At 47.0% G+C, this 23,014-nt stretch overlaps 1 protein-coding gene across 4 annotated transcripts; it reads right to left on the reverse strand.

Annotated features, from left to right (window-relative positions):
* Positions 1–219: 219 nt before the first annotated feature.
* On the reverse strand, positions 220–22,609 carry snupn (snurportin 1). Of its 4 annotated transcripts, none has more exons than XM_033014957.1 (9): positions 22,354–22,609; positions 20,327–20,492; positions 17,837–17,984; positions 11,531–11,635; positions 10,727–10,823; positions 9,651–9,748; positions 8,686–8,766; positions 2,487–2,567; positions 220–1,677 (listed from the first exon to the last, which is right to left on the reverse strand). In XM_033014957.1, the coding sequence occupies exons 2-9, from the start codon at positions 20,482–20,484 to the stop codon at positions 1,210–1,212; spliced, it is 1,236 nt and encodes a 411-aa protein (XP_032870848.1). In that variant the 5' UTR covers positions 20,485–20,492; positions 22,354–22,609; the 3' UTR covers positions 220–1,209. The 4 variants fall into 4 exon arrangements, with proteins under 4 accessions (XP_032870848.1, XP_032870847.1, XP_032870849.1 ...); XM_033014956.1 differs by lacking the exon at positions 22,354–22,609 and adding an exon at positions 22,246–22,338; XM_033014958.1 differs by lacking the exon at positions 22,354–22,609 and adding an exon at positions 22,241–22,295 and having other exon boundaries at positions 220–1,616.
* Positions 22,610–23,014: the final 405 nt, after the last annotated feature.

Genomic DNA, 23,014 nt, shown 5'->3' on the forward strand with positions numbered 1-23,014 from the left:
TTGTGGAAGTAATTGCATTGGGCGTGCATGTACACTCACGTGTGTGGACACCCATAAGCACGCACAGGCACAAGTGTACACAGCGCGCACAGACACACTCGCACAAGCACACACAGACACAAGCCCGTGCACACACAAGCACACAGACACACACTTGCAAGCACACACAGGCATACAGACACACACGTCCACACACACGCAATGGAGTCCACTAGGGCCGACAATGAGAACGGTTTGATTTATTAAAAGGCAGGTCACAAGACCGGTAGGCAGCACATTCAATCATCTTTAGTATATCACAAAGCTATAAATCAAGCGTTAAAAAGCGTTAGCCTGGGAGAGAAATGCCCAAAATAAAACAGGCTTTCCATTGAGGTGAGGGTTCACATATTTACAAAGGTATTTCAAGGAGAGAAGTTCCGCGTTAAATTCAACGTCACTGGGAGCAAATATCCCTTGGCAATGCCAGTGAGCCTTTGAGTTCATCGCTAACCTGCGTTTAACTGAGGGAGCGGCCAGGAGACTAAAGAGGGACAGTAGACACTGCTGGAGGGACTGCAGCTACATTTAATGATCACTAACAACTGTTAAAGCATCAAACATGCGGGTGGAGCCCAGGTAGCCAAATATTGAATTTGAACCCTCAGCTTAAAATGATTACAGAATTGACCTAGGTTCCTATAGTGGGATGTGTGGAATATCATGCTCATACAATGCCCTATACATGGTGACTCTTTGCATACCTTGTGTATGATATGTAAAACAAAGATCTCAATGTAACATGTCACAAGTAATAATATAGTATCTATGTATCTACTTCACACTCCCAGGTCAGACTTACCAATACTTTTATGTAATTAACTCAATTAATAAAAACACACACTGCTACCAATTCCTCCCCTGCTGTGTAAAAACAGACAACTGTAGAATCCAAGACTCTTGGGAAAGTGTCCACTTGGTACAAACACGTACTGACACAAATATGATGTTCTCAAGTGGCCTGTCCAGTGACTGTCCTTGGATTCCCAGTGAGTTTAAACTCTGCTTCCCCTCTCACAAAGAAGAGCCCTCCATATTTATACAGAAGCAGCAGCAGCAACAGCTCGAGATTCTCCAGACCCTCGAGGCTACTTTCAGCCACGTTCAGCAGCCCCAGCCAGTTCCTCCCAACAATCCTCATTCAAATCGAAACCCCGGGTGAAGGAGAACTCACGTTGCAAGCAGCTCCACAATATAAACAGAGAGGCTTCGAGGGGAGGGAACCCTGCCTGACACAGACAGGGCACTTAGCTTTCGCTTTTGCTTGCACATTCCATCTTGGTGGGAGTGCTCTTGGTCTTTCCGGGGGTGGAGAGATGTTCCAGTTCGTAGCGGCCCGGTCTCGACGCCCCCTTCGTGCCCACGTTGGCATCGTCCTGCCCGCCGCCCTTGTTCTTCTTCAGCTCGATGATCTGCTGCATCTGAGAGTTGGCGTAGTCGGGTTTCGAGGTCAGAGGGCCAGCTGGGACGGACATCCCCAGAATGTCGGCCACCATGTACGGCTTCAGCCAGCCCACCAGCGGCGTGCTCCCTGGGGTGTAGTGTGTCCGGCTGTGGTAGAACAACAGGCCATCCACCTGCAGGAAGGAGCAAAGCAAAACACAAAGAGCTGGAAGAACTTAGCGGGTCAGACAGCATCTGCGGAAGGAATGGGCAGTCAACGTTTCGAGTCGGGAATATTAAAAAAAGTTCACAGCCATTAGAAGCAGGGGGAACTCAGCATTTTAGATCCCCTCTCATCCGTCTAAATTCCAGTGAATACAAGCCCAGTTGACCCATTCTTTCATCATATGTCAGTCCCGCCATCCCTGGAATTAACCTGGTGAACCTACGTTGCACTCCCTCAGTTTATAAGATTTATCAGAATATTAGATTTGCAACTTCATGTTGCAGGCTTACAACGCATTGGTTAAGATAGGGTTGGAATATATAATGTGCAATTGTGGCCTCCCCACTATAGGAGGGATGTGCCTGCAATGTAGAGAGTGCAAAGGAGATTCACCAGCGTGTGACTTGGATCGGTGGCCTTTAGTTATGGGAGACGTTACACAGGCTGGGTTTGTTTACCCTGGAGTGATGGAGGCTGAGGAGTGACAATGAACCTGGCAGAGTAACGACGAACCTAGAGTAACACTGATGTCGGCAGAGTAATAATAGTGCTAATGAAGTAAGAGCGGGGTAACAATGGCAGAGTAACAGCGGGGTACCAACGATGAAGGTGGAGTAACAATGATGCAGGGAGAGTAATAATGATGCTAATGGAGTGGGGGGGGGACGGGACTTCAGCAGGGTAATAATTATGCTAATGGGGTAAGAGCAGGGTAACAACGGCTCCCAGGGGCAGAGTAACAGCGGAGTACCAATGACGGTGGTTGAGTAACAATGACGCTGGCAGAGTATTCATGGCAGCTGTGGGGTATCAACGAAACAGGCGGGGCTATGGTTACCTCAAAAGGATAATCGGCAGCCAACACCTGGCAAATTGCTTCTGATGTGCACGGCACATTTGACAATCCCACAAACTTGAACTGTGAACAGAAGGGAGATTCACTTTCACACTTTTTGAAGAGTATTGCTGGCTCACAAGCAAAAAACAGCAACTACAAAAAAGTGACAGTGTAGAAATCGCACTGCTTATTAGTACAGTCTCAAACACTACAAGGTGGAAGCACATTCGTAACTTGATTTAGGACTAGTTATCTAGTATAATAATAATAATATATTTTATTGTCATTGCACAGAGGTGCAACGACATTCGGTATGCAGCTTCCACCTGATGTCATAACTTAAACAACTAAACATTTAGATACCCAGAGAAACATGATTTATAAAAAAAACAAAAATAAAACCAGTCAAACAGTAAAGTGCATATAGGCCTGTGTCGGGTCGATGTGCGACGTGACCATCCGAGGGAGACAGTTTATGGGGGTGGGGCCTCTAACATTCTAACATTGAATCCTAACATTCACTGATGAAGATAGCCAACATACACATTTATCAGTAACAAAGCTCGGGATTAAGGCGGGATACCAGAGGGAAAGTGAAAGAACGGCAAAGGGTGTTCCGACATTGAAAGGACGAGTGAATGAGTAGCTCGGTGAAGAATTGTTTCACATATTCCCACAAAATCATCTCCGAACACTATCACTGATCTGCATTGGAGAATCACAGATAAAACGTTCAGTTCAGACACAAGGAAGGAACTGCAGACACTGGAAACTTGAGCAAAAACACAGAGTGCTGGAGTAACCCAGCAGGTTGGGCAGCATCTGTGGAGGACATGGAGAGGGGATGTAGAAACAAGGAACTGCAGATGCTGGTTCATACCAAAGATAGACACAAAGTGCGGGAGTAACTCAGCGGGTCAGGCAGCAACTCTGGGGGAAAAGGATGGGTGATGTTTTGGGTCAGGACCAGTGAGTGAAGAAGGATCCTGACCCGAAACATCACCTATCCTTTTTCTCCAGAGATGCTGCCAGACCGGCTGAGTTACTCCAGCACTTTGTGTCTATCTTTGGGTAGGCGACGTGTCGGGTCAGGACCTTTCTTCGGACTGATTGTAGTAAAGGGTGTGGGGGGGGGGAAGAAAGTCAGACAAGAAGTGGGTGCTGGACAAAGTGATAGGTGGATAGTGGTGAGGGGAGTTTGATTAGGAGATTTGGGGGGGGGGGGGGGGGGGGGGACAAAGCCCCAAGATGGAACAGAGACAAACGGGTGTCAGATGAGAAGCAGTGTGAAATGCAGACAGTGCCCAAAGTCTAAAGCAAGGGTTCCCAACCTGGGGTATATTTACGTAAAGTGTGTAGGTGAGTGATAGAATGTGGGGGGATTGATGGGAATTTGGTGAGAATAGATGGGATTAGTGTGGGATTAGTTGAACGACAGCACAGACAATGTGGGCTGAAGGGCCAGTTTCCATGCTGCAAGTCTCTATGACTTGATACTACAGATTAGAGTTGGGAAGTACTTCAGTTTTAAAAGTAGGAGGGTTAAGGGCCTGTCCCACTTAGGAGACCTAAACAGCAACCTCTGGTGACCTTGTCCGCCACCGAAGGTTGCCACGAGGTCACAGGAGGTATTGGTCACTCTCCCTAATGGTCGAAAGTGGTTTCCGCGTGGTCGAGGCTTCATCTAGGTTGCTGCTATTTTTTCATCATGATTAAAACCAGCCTCGACTAAAAATAATTTTGCTGTTTTAAAAATCAATAATTTTTTAGTCGCAGGTCTAGTCGAAGCTGGTTTTTTTCATAGTCGAGGAAGATTTTCAACATATGGGTGGGAGGTGGTAGGAGGTTGCAGGTCACCTCGACCTTGATTTGTTTTTGGGTGGCGGGCAAGGTCACTAGAGGTTGCTGTTTAGGTCTCCTAAGTGGGACAGGCCCTTAACGTTAAACAAGGACCCGGAAGAATGTCGCTTTGGTACGGTTCCCCCGAGGAATAGTGAGGGGTAGGATTACAGATCGAGACTACGGGTGGGGGGGGGGGGGGGGGGGGGAAAACCGTGAATGGGCATCAGCATCAGAAAATCATGAATGGGAAACAGCAGGAGAGTTGCAGAGGTCTGGAGAAAACATTCTTTGGAGCCTCTCCAGCAACAGTCCCTGTGTGGGAACATTCCTATGATTCAGGAGTGGCTCAGCGGCTCTTTGTGCTCCAGTTCGTGCATTGAAGGGCAATTTGCAGAGCAGCGGGAAAGTATAAAAGTGCAGCCCACACACTAGCAGAAAAGCCTGACGTAACGGCAGTAATTCTACAAATCAGGCTGGAAAATCTGGACTCAAGTTTCTCCACCACATTTCTGAAATGCCAGGATTAAGAGCAACCACTTTGGCCCAAGAAAGAGAGTTTGATACATCATCAGTTGAAGTCAGCGCAGGTTCTGGGAGAACTTCAAAGCATTTGACAGCACTGGGCCTCCATTCGCTGGGGTTCAGAAGGACCTCATTGAAACGTACAGAATAATGAAAGGCATAGATAGAGTGGATGTGGAGAGGATGTTTCCACTGGTGGGAGGGGTGGGAGGTTGTAGCCTCAGAATTAAAGGACCCTCTTCTAGAAAGGAGGTGAGGAGGAACTTCTTTAGTCAGAGGGTAGTTAATCTGTGGAACTCATTGCCACAGAAGGCTGTGGAGGCCAAGTCAGTGGATATGTTTAAGGCAGAGACAGACGATTAGAACGGGTGTCAAAGGTTATGGGGAGAAGGCAGGAAAATGGGATTAGGAGGCAGAGATCAGCCATGATTGAATGGCGGAGTAGACTCGATGGGCCAAATGGCCTAATTCTACTCCTATAACCTGTGAACTTGTGAAAGCAGGTCAGTGAAAGTCTACTGATGGAATGGCAACAGGATCGATCCCGCAACAGGGCAACAGAGGAATTCCCCGCAGGTCAGGGAGTGACACCGGTCAGTGTAGAAGGACTGGGTGGAGTTTCATCAGAGACAGCATCAGTGACTGTCAGCTGCCCTCAGAATTAAAAGTAAAAATGCTTAAGATTTATCGACTGAGCTATACAGCAAAGAAAGGGGCCCTTTGGCCCACCGTGTCCATGCTAACCAAACTGGCACGCCAGGCTAGACCCATTTTCTTGCATTTGGCCCCTAGCCATCTAAACCCTTCTTTTAAATGTTACGATGTTACAATAAAACTTTATTCATCCCCGGATGGAAATTGGTCTGCATCTGCATTTATAGCTTCCTCCGGCAACTCATTCCAGATACAGACTACCCTTGGAGCGAAAAGGCTTCCCCCGAGGTCCCTCTTCACTCTCTCCTCTCTCGCTGTGAGCCCATGCCCTCAAGTTTTAGAATCCTCTACTCTGGGGAAAAAGTTAGTTAGTTAGTTAGCTAGTTAGGTGTTCACTCTATCCATGCACCTCATTGTTTTGTACATTTTAGGCTCACATGCAAACTAGAAAGAAACCTCTTTGTGTTTTTTAAAGTAGAAACATAGAAAACAGGTGCAGGAGTAGGCCATTTGGCAACAGGGCAACAGAGGAATTCCCTGCAGGTCAGGATAAATCTTAAATAGGCCCGAAACGTCGCCTATTTCCTTCGCTCCATAGATGCTGCTGCACCCGCTGAGTTTCTCCAGCATTTTTGTGTACCTTAAATCTTAAGTATTTTGGATGATCAGCCAATATGATCATGGCTGATCTTCCAAAATCAGTACCCCGTCCCTTCTTTCTCCCCATATCCTTTGATTCCGTTAGCCTCAAGAGATATATCCAACTCTCTCTTGAATACATCCAGTGAATTGTCCTCCACTGCCTTCTGTGGCAGAGAATTCCACAGGTTCACAACTCTCTGGGTGAAAAAGCTTTTCCTCGTCTCAGTCCTAAATTACCTACCCCTTATTCTTAAGCTGCGACCTGACCCCTGGTTCCCGACTTCCCCCATCATCAGGAATATTTTTCTCCAGGTGAAATAATAACTGGGGATCTAACAAGTGGGGGAAACACGAGGCGAGGGACGACGAGGATCACAACAGATTTTAAATGTAATTTATTGTGGCCACTTTAAGCCCAAGCTGTGTGGCCTGGTTCCATATCCGAGTGTTTACTCTAGCTGTACCGGGGATCATGTTCTAAGTGTTCTCTTTGGGCCTGGCTCTATGGGAAGACAGGCCAAAGTCTTAGCTTATTTCGGCAAAGCGAGTTTAAACAGGCGGCATTTCAGCTGCAAGTTTCAGGCTTCCTGCAGTTACTCGCTAGGCACCACCAGTTACAGGCAGCACGGTGGCGCTGCGGTAGAGTTGCTGCCTTACAGCGTCAGATACCCGGGTTCGATCCCGACTACGGGTGCTCTCTGTAAGGAGTATGTACGTTCTCCCCGTGACCACGCGGGTTTTCCCCGGGTGCTCCGGTTCCCTACCACACTTCAAAGACGTACAGGTTTGTAAGTTAATTGGCTTTGTATAATTCTAAATTGTCCCTAGTGTGTGTAGGATAGCGTTAGTGTGCGGGAATCGCTGGTCAGTGCATACTCAGCAGGACGAAGGGCCTGTTTCCACGCTGTATCTCTGAACTAAACTAAAGGCAAACAGTGCATTAGCCTTTGTCGCGAGGCAGATGGAACACAACGGTAGGAAGTCGTGTTGTAATTATGTGTGTGTTTGGCAAGTGTTGGACTCTGGAATAATGTGCAAAACACAAAGTGCTGGAAGAACACAGCAGGTCAGGCATCATCTGTGGAGGGAATGGACAGACGACGTTTTGGGTCGGGACCTTTGACCATACTCACTGAGGATGCCACAACTGAGGAATAATGACACCCTCAAGGTACAGGAAGCCTGGTCACAAGGTCGCACAACACTTTCTCAATGGATCTGGGCTTCAAACACATAAAGGCGGGAGAATCTGTGGACTTCATTGCCACAGACGGCTGTGGAGGACAAGTCAATGGATATTTTTAAGGCAGAGATTGATAGATTCTTGATTAGTACGGGTGTCAGGGGTTATGGGGAGAAGACAGGAGAATGGGGTTGAGAGGGAAAGATAGCTCAGCCATGATTGAATGGCGGACTAGAATTGATGGGCTGAATGGCCTAATTCTGCTCCTATAACTTACAAAGTTATATCTCACTCGAACACGGTTATATCATGAATCTGTGGAATTCTCTGCCACAGAAGGTAGTTGAGGCCAGTTCATTGGCTATATTTAAGAGGGAGGCCCTTGTGGCTAAAGGGATAAGGGGGTATGGAGAGAAGGCAGGTACAGGATACTGAGTTGGATGATCAGCCATGATCATATTGAATGGCGGTGCAGGCTCGAAGGGCCGAATGGCCTCTACTCCTGCACCTATTTTCTATGTTTCTATGAAGTTAACCTGTGGTTCCTTAACGTGATTATTTCTGAAGCCTACCACCATGGTGGTGCAAATAAATAAAGTAGTTAGGGCCAAGATGACAGAACCTTTACCATTGTGGAATTGTGAATTAGAGTGCAGACAATGTTGTTTTACAATGAGAGTGTGATACGTGCTGTCATGCAATATTCTGCACTCTGGTATTTTTCTCTTGAAACTACCTGTCGCACTTGTGCACAGCTTGATTGTACTCATAAAGACAGACACAAAATGCTGGAGTAACTCAACTCGACAGGCAGCATCTCTGGAGAGAAGAATGGGTGACATTTCGGGTTGAGATCCTTCTTCAGACTTATGTATGGAATGATTTGATTTGAATGGATACCGAGCAAACAGAAGCCTTCCACTGTATCTCTGTAGACCCGACAACAATAAACCAAACCAAGCCATTATTCTTGGCTAGATCGAAGGCCAGGGACAGTGTTGAAAGGAGATTGTGGAGTATAATATTGTGCTTGGAAATAACTCACTTTAGTAAAACACAAAGTGCTGTGCCAGGCAGTATTTCTGGAGGGAAGGGATAGTCGACGTTTTGGGTCAGGATGTCTGAAATAGGCTCCTGACTCACAATGTCATCTGTCCATTCCCCCCTCTCCCCAATAGATGCTGCCTGGCCCACTGAGCTACTCCAGCACTTTGTGTTATGCTCAGGATTCCAGCATCTACAGTTCCTTGCGTCTCCAATAACTCACTGTATTTTGTTTCTGAGAACTGCACAAGTAAATGAACCATGCACCCAGAATATAAATGTAAAGGTTGCTCGTCAAGAACGTGAACTCACTGGATTCCGGGTCACTATCTCCGACAGCTTCGGACCTTCCTCTTGCAATTTTGACTGAAGCCAAAAAAATCTGAATTCTGTCTATTTTTAAAACAGAATAAAACAAAAATACATTTACGATCATTTATTAATCCACTTAAGAAGCTGAATCATTAGCATTTACATATCACACTAGTCCATCAGCAGCAGATTCCAAATTACTGAAGTTAGGTCCTGGTTGCAAAATAACAAAAGCAATGTTTCTATTGCTGATAAAGGAATATTGGTCAGAAAACTGAGATCATTCCACTGCTTCTTGTGGAATAGCGTCATGAGAACTTGATGGCATCTCCAATATCCACAGATCTGCCCTGTCAAATCTTTTTGGATTGTCTCCTACGCTGCTCTCTCACAACATGTTCTTCCAACACAAGAGTCGTGGCCTTTTATTAACTGCGACAAGCTTGCAATTGATGCTAACATCTAAACTCATTTGCAAGCACTTCTGTTTTTAATTTTAGCCTTTTTACATTAAAACATAGGAACAGGCCACTGGGCCCACAATGTCCCTGCCCGACATGATGGCAAGATAAGCTATTCTCGTCTGCCTGCATGTGATTCATCTCCCTCCGTTCCCAGAGTGGGGCTTGCCTGGAATGGGCAACGCTTATCACAACTAGAGCGTGGACTGGGCTTTTAAAATGGCGCCAAAACATGGCATCTCTCTCATGCGAGATCGGTGGGCTATTTCTGTACACTTGCTAATCGGGGATGTGCTTGGGTCTGGCAATACTCTACCGGACTGTTTGTAAGAAGAGAATTTCACTGTGTGTCTGCACTTCGCCCGTGACAATAATAGCAGCATTGAATCAAATTCTGAGGATTTCCAATTGATAATGGATGCCATTCTGAAAAAAAGGATACTTCTTACATTGAGACCACATGGAGCTAATGAAAGGCTTGAAGCTCAGTGCCTTCATACAGACCTGACAGTCATAGACTGGATGGCCTCTCCAACACATCACATCCAAGACAAAGAATGTTCTGTTCACTTCACTGAAAATGCAGTCCAATATGGTGTAGTCTGCAGGGAGGAGCAGGAATTAGAGCAATGAAATGCAGGAAGACAGTCAAACCAATCAAGTAGTAGTCCCTTCAAACAATTCCAACAATCCAGGATGTTCATGAATCTCAAACTATGAAATCTAATCATCAGGACCCACATCAGTTTATTTTTCTAACTTAACTAAAGTAAAATGTATTTAAGATGCGAAGAGGTTCAAGTAGTCACATCTTTAGTTTAGTTTAGTTTAGAGATACAGCACAGAAACAGGCCCTTCAGCCCACCGAGTCTGCACCGACCAGCGATCCCTGTACCCTACCACTGTCCTGCACACTAGGGACAATTTACTATTTTACAGAGGCCAATTAAATCTATAAACCTGTACGTCTTTGGAGTGTAGGAGGAAACTGGAGCACCCGGAGAAAGCCCACGCAGGTCACGGGGAGAACGTACAAACTCTGTGCAGGCAGCACCCGTGGTCAGGATCGAACACGGGTCTCTGGCGCTGTAAAGGGCCTCTCCCACTAACGCAATTTTTTCGGCGACTTGCTGGCCCCCGTCAGAGTCGCAGCAGGTCGCCTAAAATTACGGTAGAATGCCAGATTTACAACTGCAGGTCCTCATCGAGCATGTTTAGTTTAGTTTAGTTTAGAGATACAGCGCGGAAACAAGCCCCTCGTCCCATCGAGTCTGCGATGGCCAGCGATCCCCGTACACTAGCACTATGTTGCACACTGGGCACAATTAAGCCTATTAACATAGAAACCTGTATGTCTTTAGAGTGTGGGAGGAAACTGGAGCACCTGGAGAAAGCCCACGCAGGTCACGGGGAGAACATGCAAGCTCTGTACAGACGGTACCCGTGGTCAGGATTGAACCCGGGTCTCTGGCGCTGTGAGGCAACAACTCTACCGCTGAGTCACCGTGCTGCCCACGGTGTTGTTGGATATTTCTACAACCCTGGAGAGAGTTGATCAAAGCTGATTGAAGCGTGGTTACCTTTGCCAATGGCCGAGTTGTGCCGGTTTCCACCGGGAAGGAATGACGGAAACCTGTTCACGCAATATCCACCGCGCGTGTACGCTGCTGTGCTCCCCTGTCCAAAGCAGAGTCCAGAAACATCATCAATAACTCAATAGGATTTACTCTCAACCCTCGTGTTCAAGTATTGAACGTGACCCCACTTCCCAGATATCACCATAAACGCCCCACTGAGACGGGGGTTCAGGTGCCACTCAGGTGCCCTGCCTCCCATGAATGGACCTAAACCATTGTTAACCTATAGCGGCAATAACCAGAGTTCCCCCTTCCCACTTGAGGACCAAAACTAGCTGAGTGGGGGGAGAGGCTCAGTTCAGTTCCCCTATCCACTCCATTCCCATGTATCCCTGCGGTTGGATGTGATGGGCTGAATGGCCTGTTTCCAAGCTCAATGACTAGATAGGATGAACGCACAGAGTCTTTTATCGGAATAGATTGGATGAATGCACTGGGAGTATTATATTGGACTAGATAGGGTGAATGCACAGTCATTTACCCAGAGTAGGGGGATCAAGAGCTAAATGACATAGGCTTAAGGTGTGAGGGGGTAGATTTAAAAGGAACCCGAGGGCCAATTCTTTCACATAGTGGGCATATGGAACGAGCCGCCAGAGGAGGTATTTGAGACGGTACAATAACAACATTCCTCTATTCCTCACACCCCATTCGCTCCATCCCTCCCATGACAGGAGTGCAGCGCTGCAGCGGGACGAAGGTGCGGGTGGAACAACTCTGCGGGGCGGGGAGAAGGTCAGCACTTACTTTGGAAGCGATAATGAGAATGCGCTTGCCGACGGGACAGACCACCAGGCGCCACTCTTCAGCCAGGTCAGATGGCACGTCCACCAGCCATTCAGACAGCATCAGCTGCAGCACAGAGAACAAGACAGTGTCAAGCTGGCAACTCTCTCACCAGGGCATGAATACAGTGCCCTCTGTCTTGGACAGCACAGTGGCACAGATTAGTTTACGTTTTTTTTGGAGATACAACATGGAAACAGGCCCTTCGGCCCACCGAGTCCATACTGGCCGTCACCCATACACGAGTCAAGAGTGTTTTATTGTCATATGTCCCAGATAGAATAATGAAATTCTTACTTGCTGTAGCACAACAGAATATGTAAACATAGTAAGATATGATAAACGAGAGAGAAATGAAAAGTTCAGTGTGTGTATATATACACGCATACTCACAATATATTTATGTATATACCCACATACTCAAAAAACAAACAAAATAGTACAAAAATAATAATAATAGTCTATTGTAGTTCAGAGCTTATATGAGGTTGTTGTGTTTAATAGTCTGATGGCTGTAAGGAAGAAGCTGTTCCTGAGCCTGGACGTTACAGTTTTCAGGCTCCTGCTCCTTCTTCCCGATGACAGTGGTGAAATGAGTGTGAGGCCAGGGTGTTGCGGGTCTCTGATGATGTTGGCTGCCTTTAAATCCCTTCGATAAATCCCTTCGATGGTGGGGATGTCAGAGCCGGTGATGGACTGGGCAGTGTACATCAGTTCAACGTTATCTCACTTTCGCATCCTACACACTGGGGACAATTCACAGAGGCAAATTAACCTACAAGCCTACGCGTCTTTGGATTATGGGAGGAAACCAGAGCACCCGGAGAAAAATCCATATGGCCACAGGGAGAACGTACAGACAGCACCTATAGACAGGGATCGAGCCAAGGTCCCTGGCACTGTAAGGCAGGAGCTCCACCAGCTATGCCACTGTGTCGCCCTTGTATGGTAGAGTTGCTGCCTCACAGCACCAGAGACCCGGGTCTGATCCTGACCTCGGGTGCTGTCTGTGTGGAGTTTGCTCGATCCAAGTGACTGCATTGAGCTTACTCTGGCTGCCCCGGTTTCCTCCCACTTCCCAAAGACGTCAGATTACGTGGCTGCTGTAAATCGCCGCTGGTGTGTGAGTGAGTGAGTGAGTGAGTGGGAGAACCTGGGGGGAGTTGATGGGGAAAATGGGGAGAACAACTAATGTAGGGTTAGTTCAATGGCTCTTTACTGTCACGTATGCCCACCACAGTGACATTCGTTTGCACGATCCACAAATGCACGGTCACCATATTATGGCAACACCTACAAAGGAAAGTCCAAAGTCTGGCACATGCCGGCCTTGCTGAAGTAACCACGATCTAGGTCAACTCCAAGCTTACCTACTTACATTAAATTAACTTAAATAAGCAGTTGATAGTTGGGCTGAAGGGCCTGTTTCCTGCTGTATCTCTGGGATTACAATACGAAACATTCTCCAGTTATTATTAGTGTTGGGAATCCTTTCACCCACCGGCATCAAGTACCCAACGCAAGATGGATCAAAGGCTGCGATAAACACCCCGCAACAGTTAGCCCCAACAGCAGTCTGTTTGTCTTTCCTTGGACAGCAATGAGTCACAGCAATGTGCGGCAATAAAAGGAACAGGGACCAATCAAAGGATCACTGGTGTCCTTTCCCTCAGACCATTTACAGGAAATGTTTACTTTGTGCTTTCTTCGCAACTCCCGGATTCCCAAAACAGTCAGTTTTACAGAAAGATTAAATGCTTGCAAACAGGGCCAAGCACTTTATCAACCGAGCCGTTATTTACCCGTGCATAGACACAAAATGCTGGAGTAAGTCAGTGGGACAGGCAGCATCGCTGGAGAGAAGGAATGGGTGACCCTAAAATAAAATAATTCCTCCAGTCTGATGATCTCGAAAGGATCATCCACACATTTATCTCCTCCCGCCTCGATTACTGCAACTCCCTTTACACTGGCATCAGCCAATCTTCCCTGTCACGCCTGCAACTGGTCCAAAACGCCGCAGCGAGACTCCTGACGGGCACCCGAAAAAGGGACCACATCACCCCGATTCTGGCCTCTCTCCACTGGCTCCCTGTGCGGTTCCGAATACATTTCAAGATCCTTCTTTATGTTTACAAAGCCCTTAACGGGCTTACCCCCACCCTGCATCAAAAGTCTGCTTACCCACCACACCACCTCCAGGTCCCTCAGATCGGCCGACTTGGGGTTACTGAACATCCCGCGGTCTAGGCATAAGCGCAGGGGCGACCGTGCCTTTGCGGTTGCAGCTCCTAGACTATGGAACAGCATCCCTCTTCCCATCAGGACTGCCCCCTCCATCGACTCTTTTAATTCGAGACTTAAAACTCATCTTTACTCTCAAGCCTTTCTTGACGTCCTCTGAGTGAGGGCTATATGTATGTATTTATGTATGTACTTAATCTATGAACCAATGTTGTATAACGTTAGTACCTCCACCAATGTAAAGCACTTTGGTCAACGAGAGTTGTTTTTTAAATGTGCTATAGAAATAAAAGTGACTTGACTTGACTTGACCCTCTAGGGCCCCGCCCCGAAACGTCACCCATTCCTTCACTCCAGAGATGCTGGCTGTCCCCGCGGAGTTACTCTGGCATTTTGTGTCTATCTTCGATCTGCAGTTCCTCCATATACATTTACCGGTGTGTTGCGGTTGCATGGTTGTGCAAGGTAAAGCAATCCTGCTGCTGACGTGGAGGGGTGTGGGGAATGGTGGTTGCACGGTGACGGGACTAGACAGGCGGCAAACAAAGCACAGCCACTTGTCTCCTTCAAACCCCCCCCCCCGTCATCTCCTCTATAGGGTGGCCAGGGGCAGGTGTTTATAAACCCCAACATGGACAAACACCGCACACCAAGATCCCACAAGCCTAGATACCGTACACGACGTGGCACGCACCTGTTCATAAGACCAAAAGACATAGGAGCAGAATTAGGCCTTTCAGCCCATCGAGTCTTCTAGGCCATTTGATCAAGGCTGATCTAATTTTCCCTCTCGACCCCATTCTCCTACCTTCTCCCCATTGATCTATTGACACACATACTAACATCGTTCACCTCCATCCCCGTATCAGTGACACTGGTGTGAATTCCATGCTCTCTTCAACCCAGTCTGGGATCCTCGTCTGACAAACAGCACAGTGGCACAGCAGTAGAGTTGCTGCCTTGCAGCACCGGAGATCCGTGTTCGATCCTGGCTACAGGTGCGGTCCGTATGGAGTTTGTACGTTCTCCCTGTGACTGCGTGGGTTTTCTCTGGGATCTTTGGTGTAAAAACCTAGCACAGTGGATGAACTGGAAGTCACACCAAACTGTGAAGTTGGCCCAGGTGGTGAGATTACCTAATGAAGGCCTAGATAGAGTGGACATGGAAAGGATGTTTCCAGAGTCTAGGACCAGAGGGCACAGCTTCAGAATAAAAGGATGTACCTTTAGAATGGAGATGAGGAGGAGTTTCCTCAGCCAGACGGTGGTGAATCTGTGAAATTCATTGCCACAGACGACTGTGGAGGCCATTGTGTATTTTTAAAGCGGAGAGTGATAGGATTAGTAAGGATGTCAAATGTTCTATGGAAAAGGCGCGAGAATGGGATTGAGGGGGGAAACAAATAGATCAGCCATGATCGAATGACAGTGCAGACTCGATGGGCTGAATGCTCCTGTTTCATGTAGAAACAGGCTACTTGGGACAGAAAAGAAAAACACTATTTTAAAAAGACTGTGGCCAACAAATAATTGATATGCACATCAGGCTTTGAGCAAAGAACCAATCAAACATTGGAGCCCCAGAATATTAAGTCTGATCCTTATTTTGGTCTCTCCAATGTTTCCATCAAATGGCAGTGGCCATGACACTACACTGCCACCTGCAGTCGGGAAGCAGCACTGCAGCCACCAAATGTCCTTATTTTAGTAGGTACACAAAATTGCTGGGGAAACTCAGCGGGTGCAGCAGCATCTATGGAGCGAAGGAAATAGGCGACGTTTCGGGCCGAAACCCTTCTTCAGACTGATGGGGGGTGGGGGGGGGAGAAGGAGGGAAAAGGGGAGGAGGAGGAGGAGCCCGAGGGCGGGCGGATGGGAGGAGACAGCTAGAGGGTTAAGGAAGGGGAGGAGACAGCAAGGGCTAGCAAAATTGGGAGAATTCAATGTTAATGGCATCCGGACGCAAGGTCCCCAGACGGAATATGAGGTGCTGTTCCTCCAATTTCCGCTGTTGCTCACTCTGGCAATGGAGGAGGCCCAGGACAGAGAGGTCGGATTGGGAATGGGAGGGGGAGTTGAAGTGCTGAGCCACCGGGAGTTCAGGTAGGTTATTGCGGACTGAGCGGAGGTGTTCGGCGAAACGATCGCCCAACCTACGCTTAGTCTCCCCGATGTAAATCAGCTGACATCTAGAGCAGCGGATGCAGTAGATGAGGTTGGAGGAGATACAGATGAACCTTTGTCGCACCTGGAACGACTGCTTGGGTCCTTGAATGGAGTCGAGGGGGGAGGTGAAGGGTTTTAGTTTCTGGCAAAAGACGACACAAAATGCTGGAGTAACTCAGCTGGGTCAGGCGACATCTCTGGAGAACACGGATAGGTGACGTTTCTGGTCGAGACCCTTCTTCAGACTTGAGCAACAGGTATCAGAGAGGGGTAGCAGTGGGAGAGGGTCTCACAGGACTCCAGTCAGAGAGAGGAGAACGCCTTCAAAGTACACGTACGAGGACGTGTGTGAGGACAAGTACACGTCTCAAACTACACCCGAGGAGATTTTGCTGTGGAGCAGCGAAATGTAGAAATAAGGGACTGCAATGACTGGTCTTAATTCCTGGCAATTGGATCTTAAATAGTAACAAGATGGAGGAGAGAAGGGAGATAGAGAGCTTAGTAACATGGTGTCAAGAAAAGAACATCTCCCTTACTAAAGGGAGGAGCTGGTTCATCTGGTTAAGGAAGTGGGATGGTGCATGTGCCACGTGATCATCAATGGTGCTGAAGAGGAGGTTTTCAGAGCTTCAGGCTCCGAGGCATCACCAATAATTAATATTCATCCAAATACATTGATGCTACAACCAAGAAAACACGTTCACATCTCGACCTCCACAGAAATTCGGCATGTCCCCAATGACTCTTCCCAATTTCTACAGATGCACCTTAGAAATCATCTTAATGGGATGGATCATAGTCTGGTTTGGCAACTGCTCTGCCCTAGAAAAGTCAGTGAAGTGCCGAAGGAGCCCAGTCCACCCAGCCGACTCTGCTTCATGCTGCCACACACCCGTCTCCCCTCTTCCGTCGGGAAGAAGATACAAAAAGCTCGAAATCACGTACCATTGGATTCAAGAACACCTTATTCCCCGCTGTTATCACACTCCTGAATGGACCTCTCATAATCTATGGATGTATTCACCATCTTCCAGTCTACCTCTTTGCAGCCTTGCACTTTTTAAAAAAATCTTCACTTTCTCTGCAGCTGCAACACCATATTCTGCACTCTTTCCATTCTCTTTTTAAAATACCTGTTATACTGTTCATCTTTGCAGTTAACATGGACGTACAGAGATCAGCAAAGGGATTGTGAATGGGAATATTGTGGCAATTCCACTATTGTCCACATCCACACGATGTTGCTGGTACCTGCACCCTTTTCCTTGGCAAACACAGTTGAAAAGTGACTATAGGTCCAGCACCGATTTTCCATCTTCCTCGGATCCAGAGCCTTTCTGGATTGTTCGTTTTGCCAGACCAACAGAGGTCACAGCATCTGTGATGAGTCGAATGATACCGGAAGGGTCCGCCTAGGCCATCGAGATAACGGCCCGCAAAGTTGGCTGCAGAAGTTGGCCATGGGAGCGGATCTACCGGCTCCGGCTGGGCCGGAGTTCCAGAGCCCCGGCCGCAAGTCGGCAAATTCAACCCGCCGATTGGCACTGAGTCACGATGCGGTCGAAATCGCCTGCCTCACCCGGTCTAGGCGCCATATTTTCAGGAGGACTTCCGTGGGGTTTCAAATGCGTTCTCATAATTTTGTCCGGATTAAATGAGCTGCTGGAAACATAGAAAATAGGTGCAAGACTAGGCCATTCGGCCCTTCGAGCCATTCAATGTCATCATCCAAAATCAGTAAGTACCCCGTTTCCCATATGCCTTGATTCCGTTAGCCCTAAGAGCTATATCTAACTCTCTCTTGAATACATGCTTGAAAATTGATGGTGGACCTGCATCGGAACAATTTCTCACCTGGTTTGCATAACGTTTGGGCAGTTTCTTCTTTGCCACCTCTACTTCCATTTCCTCCTTCTCCTTGGACTCCTCCTCGCTGTCCTCTCCTCCCGTCCAGTCATCTTCAGCCAGGCGTCTGGCGTGATTAACGTAATTCAGCCGCTGCCTTTAATCCAGAAAAGAATGAATGAGTACGACGTCGCTGCAGTGAAAAGCGTAAATACAACACAACGGAGAAAGGACTTGCATTCATCAAGTCAAATATATTAGGACAGACCAAAATGCCATTTTTGTATAACCAGTGATGCGACATCGAAAATTGATATTTTTAGGATGGAGTCAGGGGTTATGGGGAGAAAGCAGGAGATGGGGTTTGAGAGGGAAAGATAGATCAGCCATGATCGAATGGCGGGGTAGACTTGATGGGCCGAATGGCCTAATTTGGCTCCTAAAACAAATTAAACTGTCATTTTTGCACAGAAGGACAATGACCAGAGAATAAAGTGCTGGAGTAACTCAGCAGGTCAGGCAGTATCAATAGAAGACATGGACGGATGAATGGATGACGTTTTGGGTCGGGGCCCTTTGTCAGCACTCGGGAAGCATCCTGACCAAAACATTGCCTATCCATTTCCTCCACAGATGCTGCCTGACCAGCTGAGTTTCTCCAACATTTGGTGTTTTGCTCAAGATTCTGGCAAAAGTAGTTTCTTGTGTTTAGTTTTAGCTTAGTTTATTTATTGTTATGTATACCGAGTTACAGCAAAAAACATTTTTATTGCATGCTATCCTGTCAATGGAAAGACTATACATGACTCCAATCAAGCCGCCCACAGTGTACAGATACAAGATAAAGGGGTGTGTAAGAAAGAACTGTAGATGTTGGTAAAATCGAAGGTAGACACAAAATACTGGAGTAACTTAGCTGGAGATGCTGCCTAATCCAAGTTACTCCAGCATTTTGGGTCTACCTTCGATTTTACCAGCATCTGCAGTTCTTTCTTATACAAGATAAAGGGATAATGTTTAGTGCATGATATAGCCCAGTAACATCCGATTAGACAGCCCCAGGGTGCTCAAAGAGGTAGATCAGGACCACTCTCTAGTTGGTGATAGGATGGTTCTGCAATAACCAGGGCATGTGATTTAATGGAGGAATAGATACTGGGCAGAAGGTGAAGGTAGATTCAAGTGCCTTTATAATAAACATAGAGAATACTGGAAGTCATCAACAGACTGCCAGGGTTAACATCTCAGACCAAAAGGTTTTCATTGAAACAGAGAAAGGTTGGAGATGACAGATTTTAAATATGCAACATAAGAAACAGGAGTAAGCAGTTTATCTTTTGTGCTTGCTCTGCCATTTAATAAGCAAAGAAAAGGAGAGAAGCAAAGAATAAAGGGTCAGTGAGAGCAAAGGTCCAGAAGAAATATGATGGAAGGAAGAGGCAACGCAAAGGGGTATAACAATGGGCAACGATAAAGTTTAGTTTAGTTTAGAGACAAGGACCCATCATTTATTTATTTGCCTCTGTACTCCACAATTTCAGAAAAAAATCACATGTGGGTAAAGAGTACATTGTCAGATTTTATTAAAGGCCATTTAATGCATTTTGGTTTCACCACAAATAAGGTGTGCAAAGTTAGTCTGTACATTCCCATCTCAAGAAATGAAAGCAAAGAGGTACTTTCAACACATCGTCCCAATGACAAGGGAACAAGGTCCTGAAGAGGAGATAAGCCATCATTGGAAGTGGGACTCAAAACAAAGTGCTAAAGACGTGTGACTTTTCTTTCTTTTTTTTTTTTAATAATATTTTTATTAGAAGCAAACACATATTATGATTAAAAACATTTCATGTATATCAGTCGTACATTATTAATATTATCAATTGTGGATTGATTCTGCTTCTAGTTTTTTTTATAGATAAGAGAGTAAGAAAGAAAGAGAAAAAAAACCACAAATGTCAAGTTAAAAAAAGAATGGAATGATTTACTAATAATACATCATTGGAGATAGGTTCGTAAATTATAAAGTATAACTTTTCATCTAATCCTGAGTTCAAGCTTCAGTTAGGTTCCCGTGCTGAACCGATCTACCCCTTCAAATAGTCAATGAATGGAGACCATATTCTAACAAAAAGTTCTTGTTTGTCCATTAAGACAAGTCTGATTCTTTCCAGGTATAGGGTCTCCGGCATTTCCACAATCCACATTTTAATTGTAGGGGTTATAGGGCCTTTCCAAAATTTTAATATTATTTTTTTCCCAGTTATTATACTGTAGTCGAGAACGTTTCTTTGGCTTGTTGTGAGAGTTAAACTTTGTTCTGATATTCCAAGTATTATTAGTTTTGAGTCGGGATCCAATTTAGTATTGAAAACTTCAGAAATTATTCTTAAAATATCAATCCAGAAATTTTTGATTTTTATACAATTTACAAAAGTATGTGTTAAGTTAGCCTCTAAATGCTGACATTTATCTTATTGACTTTTCTTTCTGACTTACGATTTTTGGTTTTCCAGAAGTTTCCGCCTGCGTTCTGTTTGCTCTAGTGCATTGTATTTGGCCTTGTACTGGGCAAGGCGAGGGTGTGGAGCAGCGATGCTGTTGGGGTCCTGAGAGACGGTAAAGCTGGCTGACAACACCTGGCTTAGTTCCTCCATAGCACGGCCTGCAATAGAAACAACTCACATGGCACCTTGCTCAAGAACAATTCTCCCCAGTAACCCGACCGAGAACATCCCTCATTCAACAGCAATGTATAGATTATATCACCAGGTTGCTTGCTGATGTTGGCAGCAGCTTGTGGTGTGTAGAAAGGAACTGCAAGTGCTGGTTTACACTGAAGGTAGCCACAAAATGCTGGAGTAACTCAGCGGGTCAGGCAGCATCTCTGGAGAAAAAGGTTGGGACCCTTCTTCAGACTGGCTTATGGTGATAAACTTGCGGTCCCACTGCAGTGCATACTTCTCAAAGGTTCTCCACTGCTCCAAAGTACTTTGGCACACTCAGAAGGTGCTTTCAGAATGCAAACCTTTCTAAATGCAAATTACCGCACCCAAACAAATCCAAATATTTAGGGAATGAAAATCAAGAAAACAAATTGCAGATGTTGGGAAACTGAAATAAAAACTGATCTGCTGGCAACACTCAGCAGGTTGGGCAGCCACTGTGGATAGAGAATTAGAGTCAACCTATCGGGTCCCAGAGCCTCTGACAAAATTTAGAAAGTTGTTGAAGGGTCTCAGACTAAAAAAAATTTACTTTGTCTTTGTTTTCTCAGATGCTGCCCAACCTGCTGAGCATTTCAACGAACGTTTTGGGGTTTGGAGTGGGCAAGATAAATCTCATTCATATTTTAAAAGGGGTGAAACGTTGAAGAGGAGAAAGGGGTGTGAGGGGGGACAGTGAGGTGATGGCGTCACCATTCCATGGGATGCCCCAGACCCCAGCTCTAGGCACTGCCAGCTGGGCCGTCAACGAACCCAGTCAGGGAACACACTGCCCCTTGTCTGGAAACTGAATTGGAGCTTTGGGATTTTATCCCAGACTAGTAACTTCCAACTGGTAGACAAAAGTGCTGGAGAAACTCAGCGGGTGCAGCAGCATCTATGGAGCGAAGGAAATAGGCAACGTTTCGGGACGAGTTTCTCCAGCACTTTTGTCTACCTTCGATTTTTCAGCATCTGCAGTTCCTTCTTAAACAAGTAACTTCCAACTGCACTGTGAGGAGGTAAAACAGATCAACGATTTCATTCATTTGGTATCATCTGGGTAAAGAACTCTAGGCCTCCATTTCCCCTGCCCTACACCTCATTCCCTCCCTCATTCTATCCTCTCCCTCCCTACACTTTCCTCCCATTCCTCCAATTACCCTCACCCTCTACTGCGTCCCTCCTCCTCCTCTGTTTTCCCACCTTTCTCCCTACCCTCTTCCCCCCTCCTCCACCTCCCTCCCCTTTTCCCCACCATCCTCCTCTTTCTCACCCCCATGTCCCCCTCACCCTACCCCCTTTCCCATCCCATCCCCCACCCACCCTTCCTCCACACACACATTCGCCAGGGGCCGGTCTCCTCCCCCCCCTCATCCCTCCTCCTCCTCCTCCTCACCCCCCTCCCTCCTCCGTCCTTCCCCCCTCATCGCCTCTCCTCCTCCCCCCCTCATCCCTCCCCCCCTTCATCCCCTCCCCCCCCTCATCCCTCCCCCCCTTCATCCCCTCCCCCCCTCCTCCGTCCTTCCCCCCCTCATCGCCTCTCCTCCTACCCCTCATCCCTCCCCCCTTCCTCCCCCCTTCCTTCATCTCTCTTCATCCCTCATCCCTCCTCCCTTCATCCCCTCCCCCCCTCATCCCCTCCCCCCCTCATCCCTCCTCCACCCTCACACCCCCCGGACGTCCCGCCGCTCCCGCTCCGTCTCACCTCACGTTGCCCACTGCCGGCTCAAGCCGATGGCCAACCAGCGACTACACCCAACATTCAATTCCTGCCGTTAACCGGCCGACCAGACGTTTGCCCAGCGAAATAAAAATCACCGTCGAATGTCGCAAAGCACTAGCTCTTTGGGTTGAGGTATAAATCGAAGATGATAGAAGCGCTTTGGTATAAATTGCCTCTCGCCACCATGTTCATCCAGACGTACCGAGGAGATGATTCATTTTTGCTTCCCCTCCCGTGGATCTGTCTTCTGCTAATTCAGTATAATTCTCACAGAAAACAAGAAATAACACTGGGTCCAGAAAAGATCATGGAGGCTCATGGAGTGCTTATTTGTCATGTGACTTGGGACCAGAACAATGAAATGCTTACTTTCTGCAAGCTTGTGTACGCACATTCAACGCAACAACACAATAAAGAAAAGTGTGGTGTGGGGGAGTTGAAGAAGGGAGGGGGAATGGGATGTGGGGGGTGTAGTGGAGAAGGGGAAGAGTTGGAGAGGGGAGAAGAGAGGAAGAAGGGAAGGGGGAGGGGGGGGGAAGGGAAGAAGGGGGGGGGAGGGGGGAGGGAGAAGGATAGGGAGGGAGTGGAGAAGGAGGGATGGGGGCGGGAGGGGAGAGGGGAGTTCAGTCTACACTCACTGAATCCATCCCTGTGAAACTTTAGAGACGGTGATTTGGATCTGGAAGCGTACCAATACAAAATAAAACTGAACGATTCAGACATCTTTTCATTTGCATAATTGATTTTATTGTATTA

The sequence above is a fragment of the Amblyraja radiata genome, chromosome X, assembly GCF_010909765.2.
Source record: "Amblyraja radiata isolate CabotCenter1 chromosome X, sAmbRad1.1.pri, whole genome shotgun sequence".
Lineage (NCBI taxonomy): Eukaryota > Metazoa > Chordata > Chondrichthyes > Rajiformes > Rajidae > Amblyraja > Amblyraja radiata.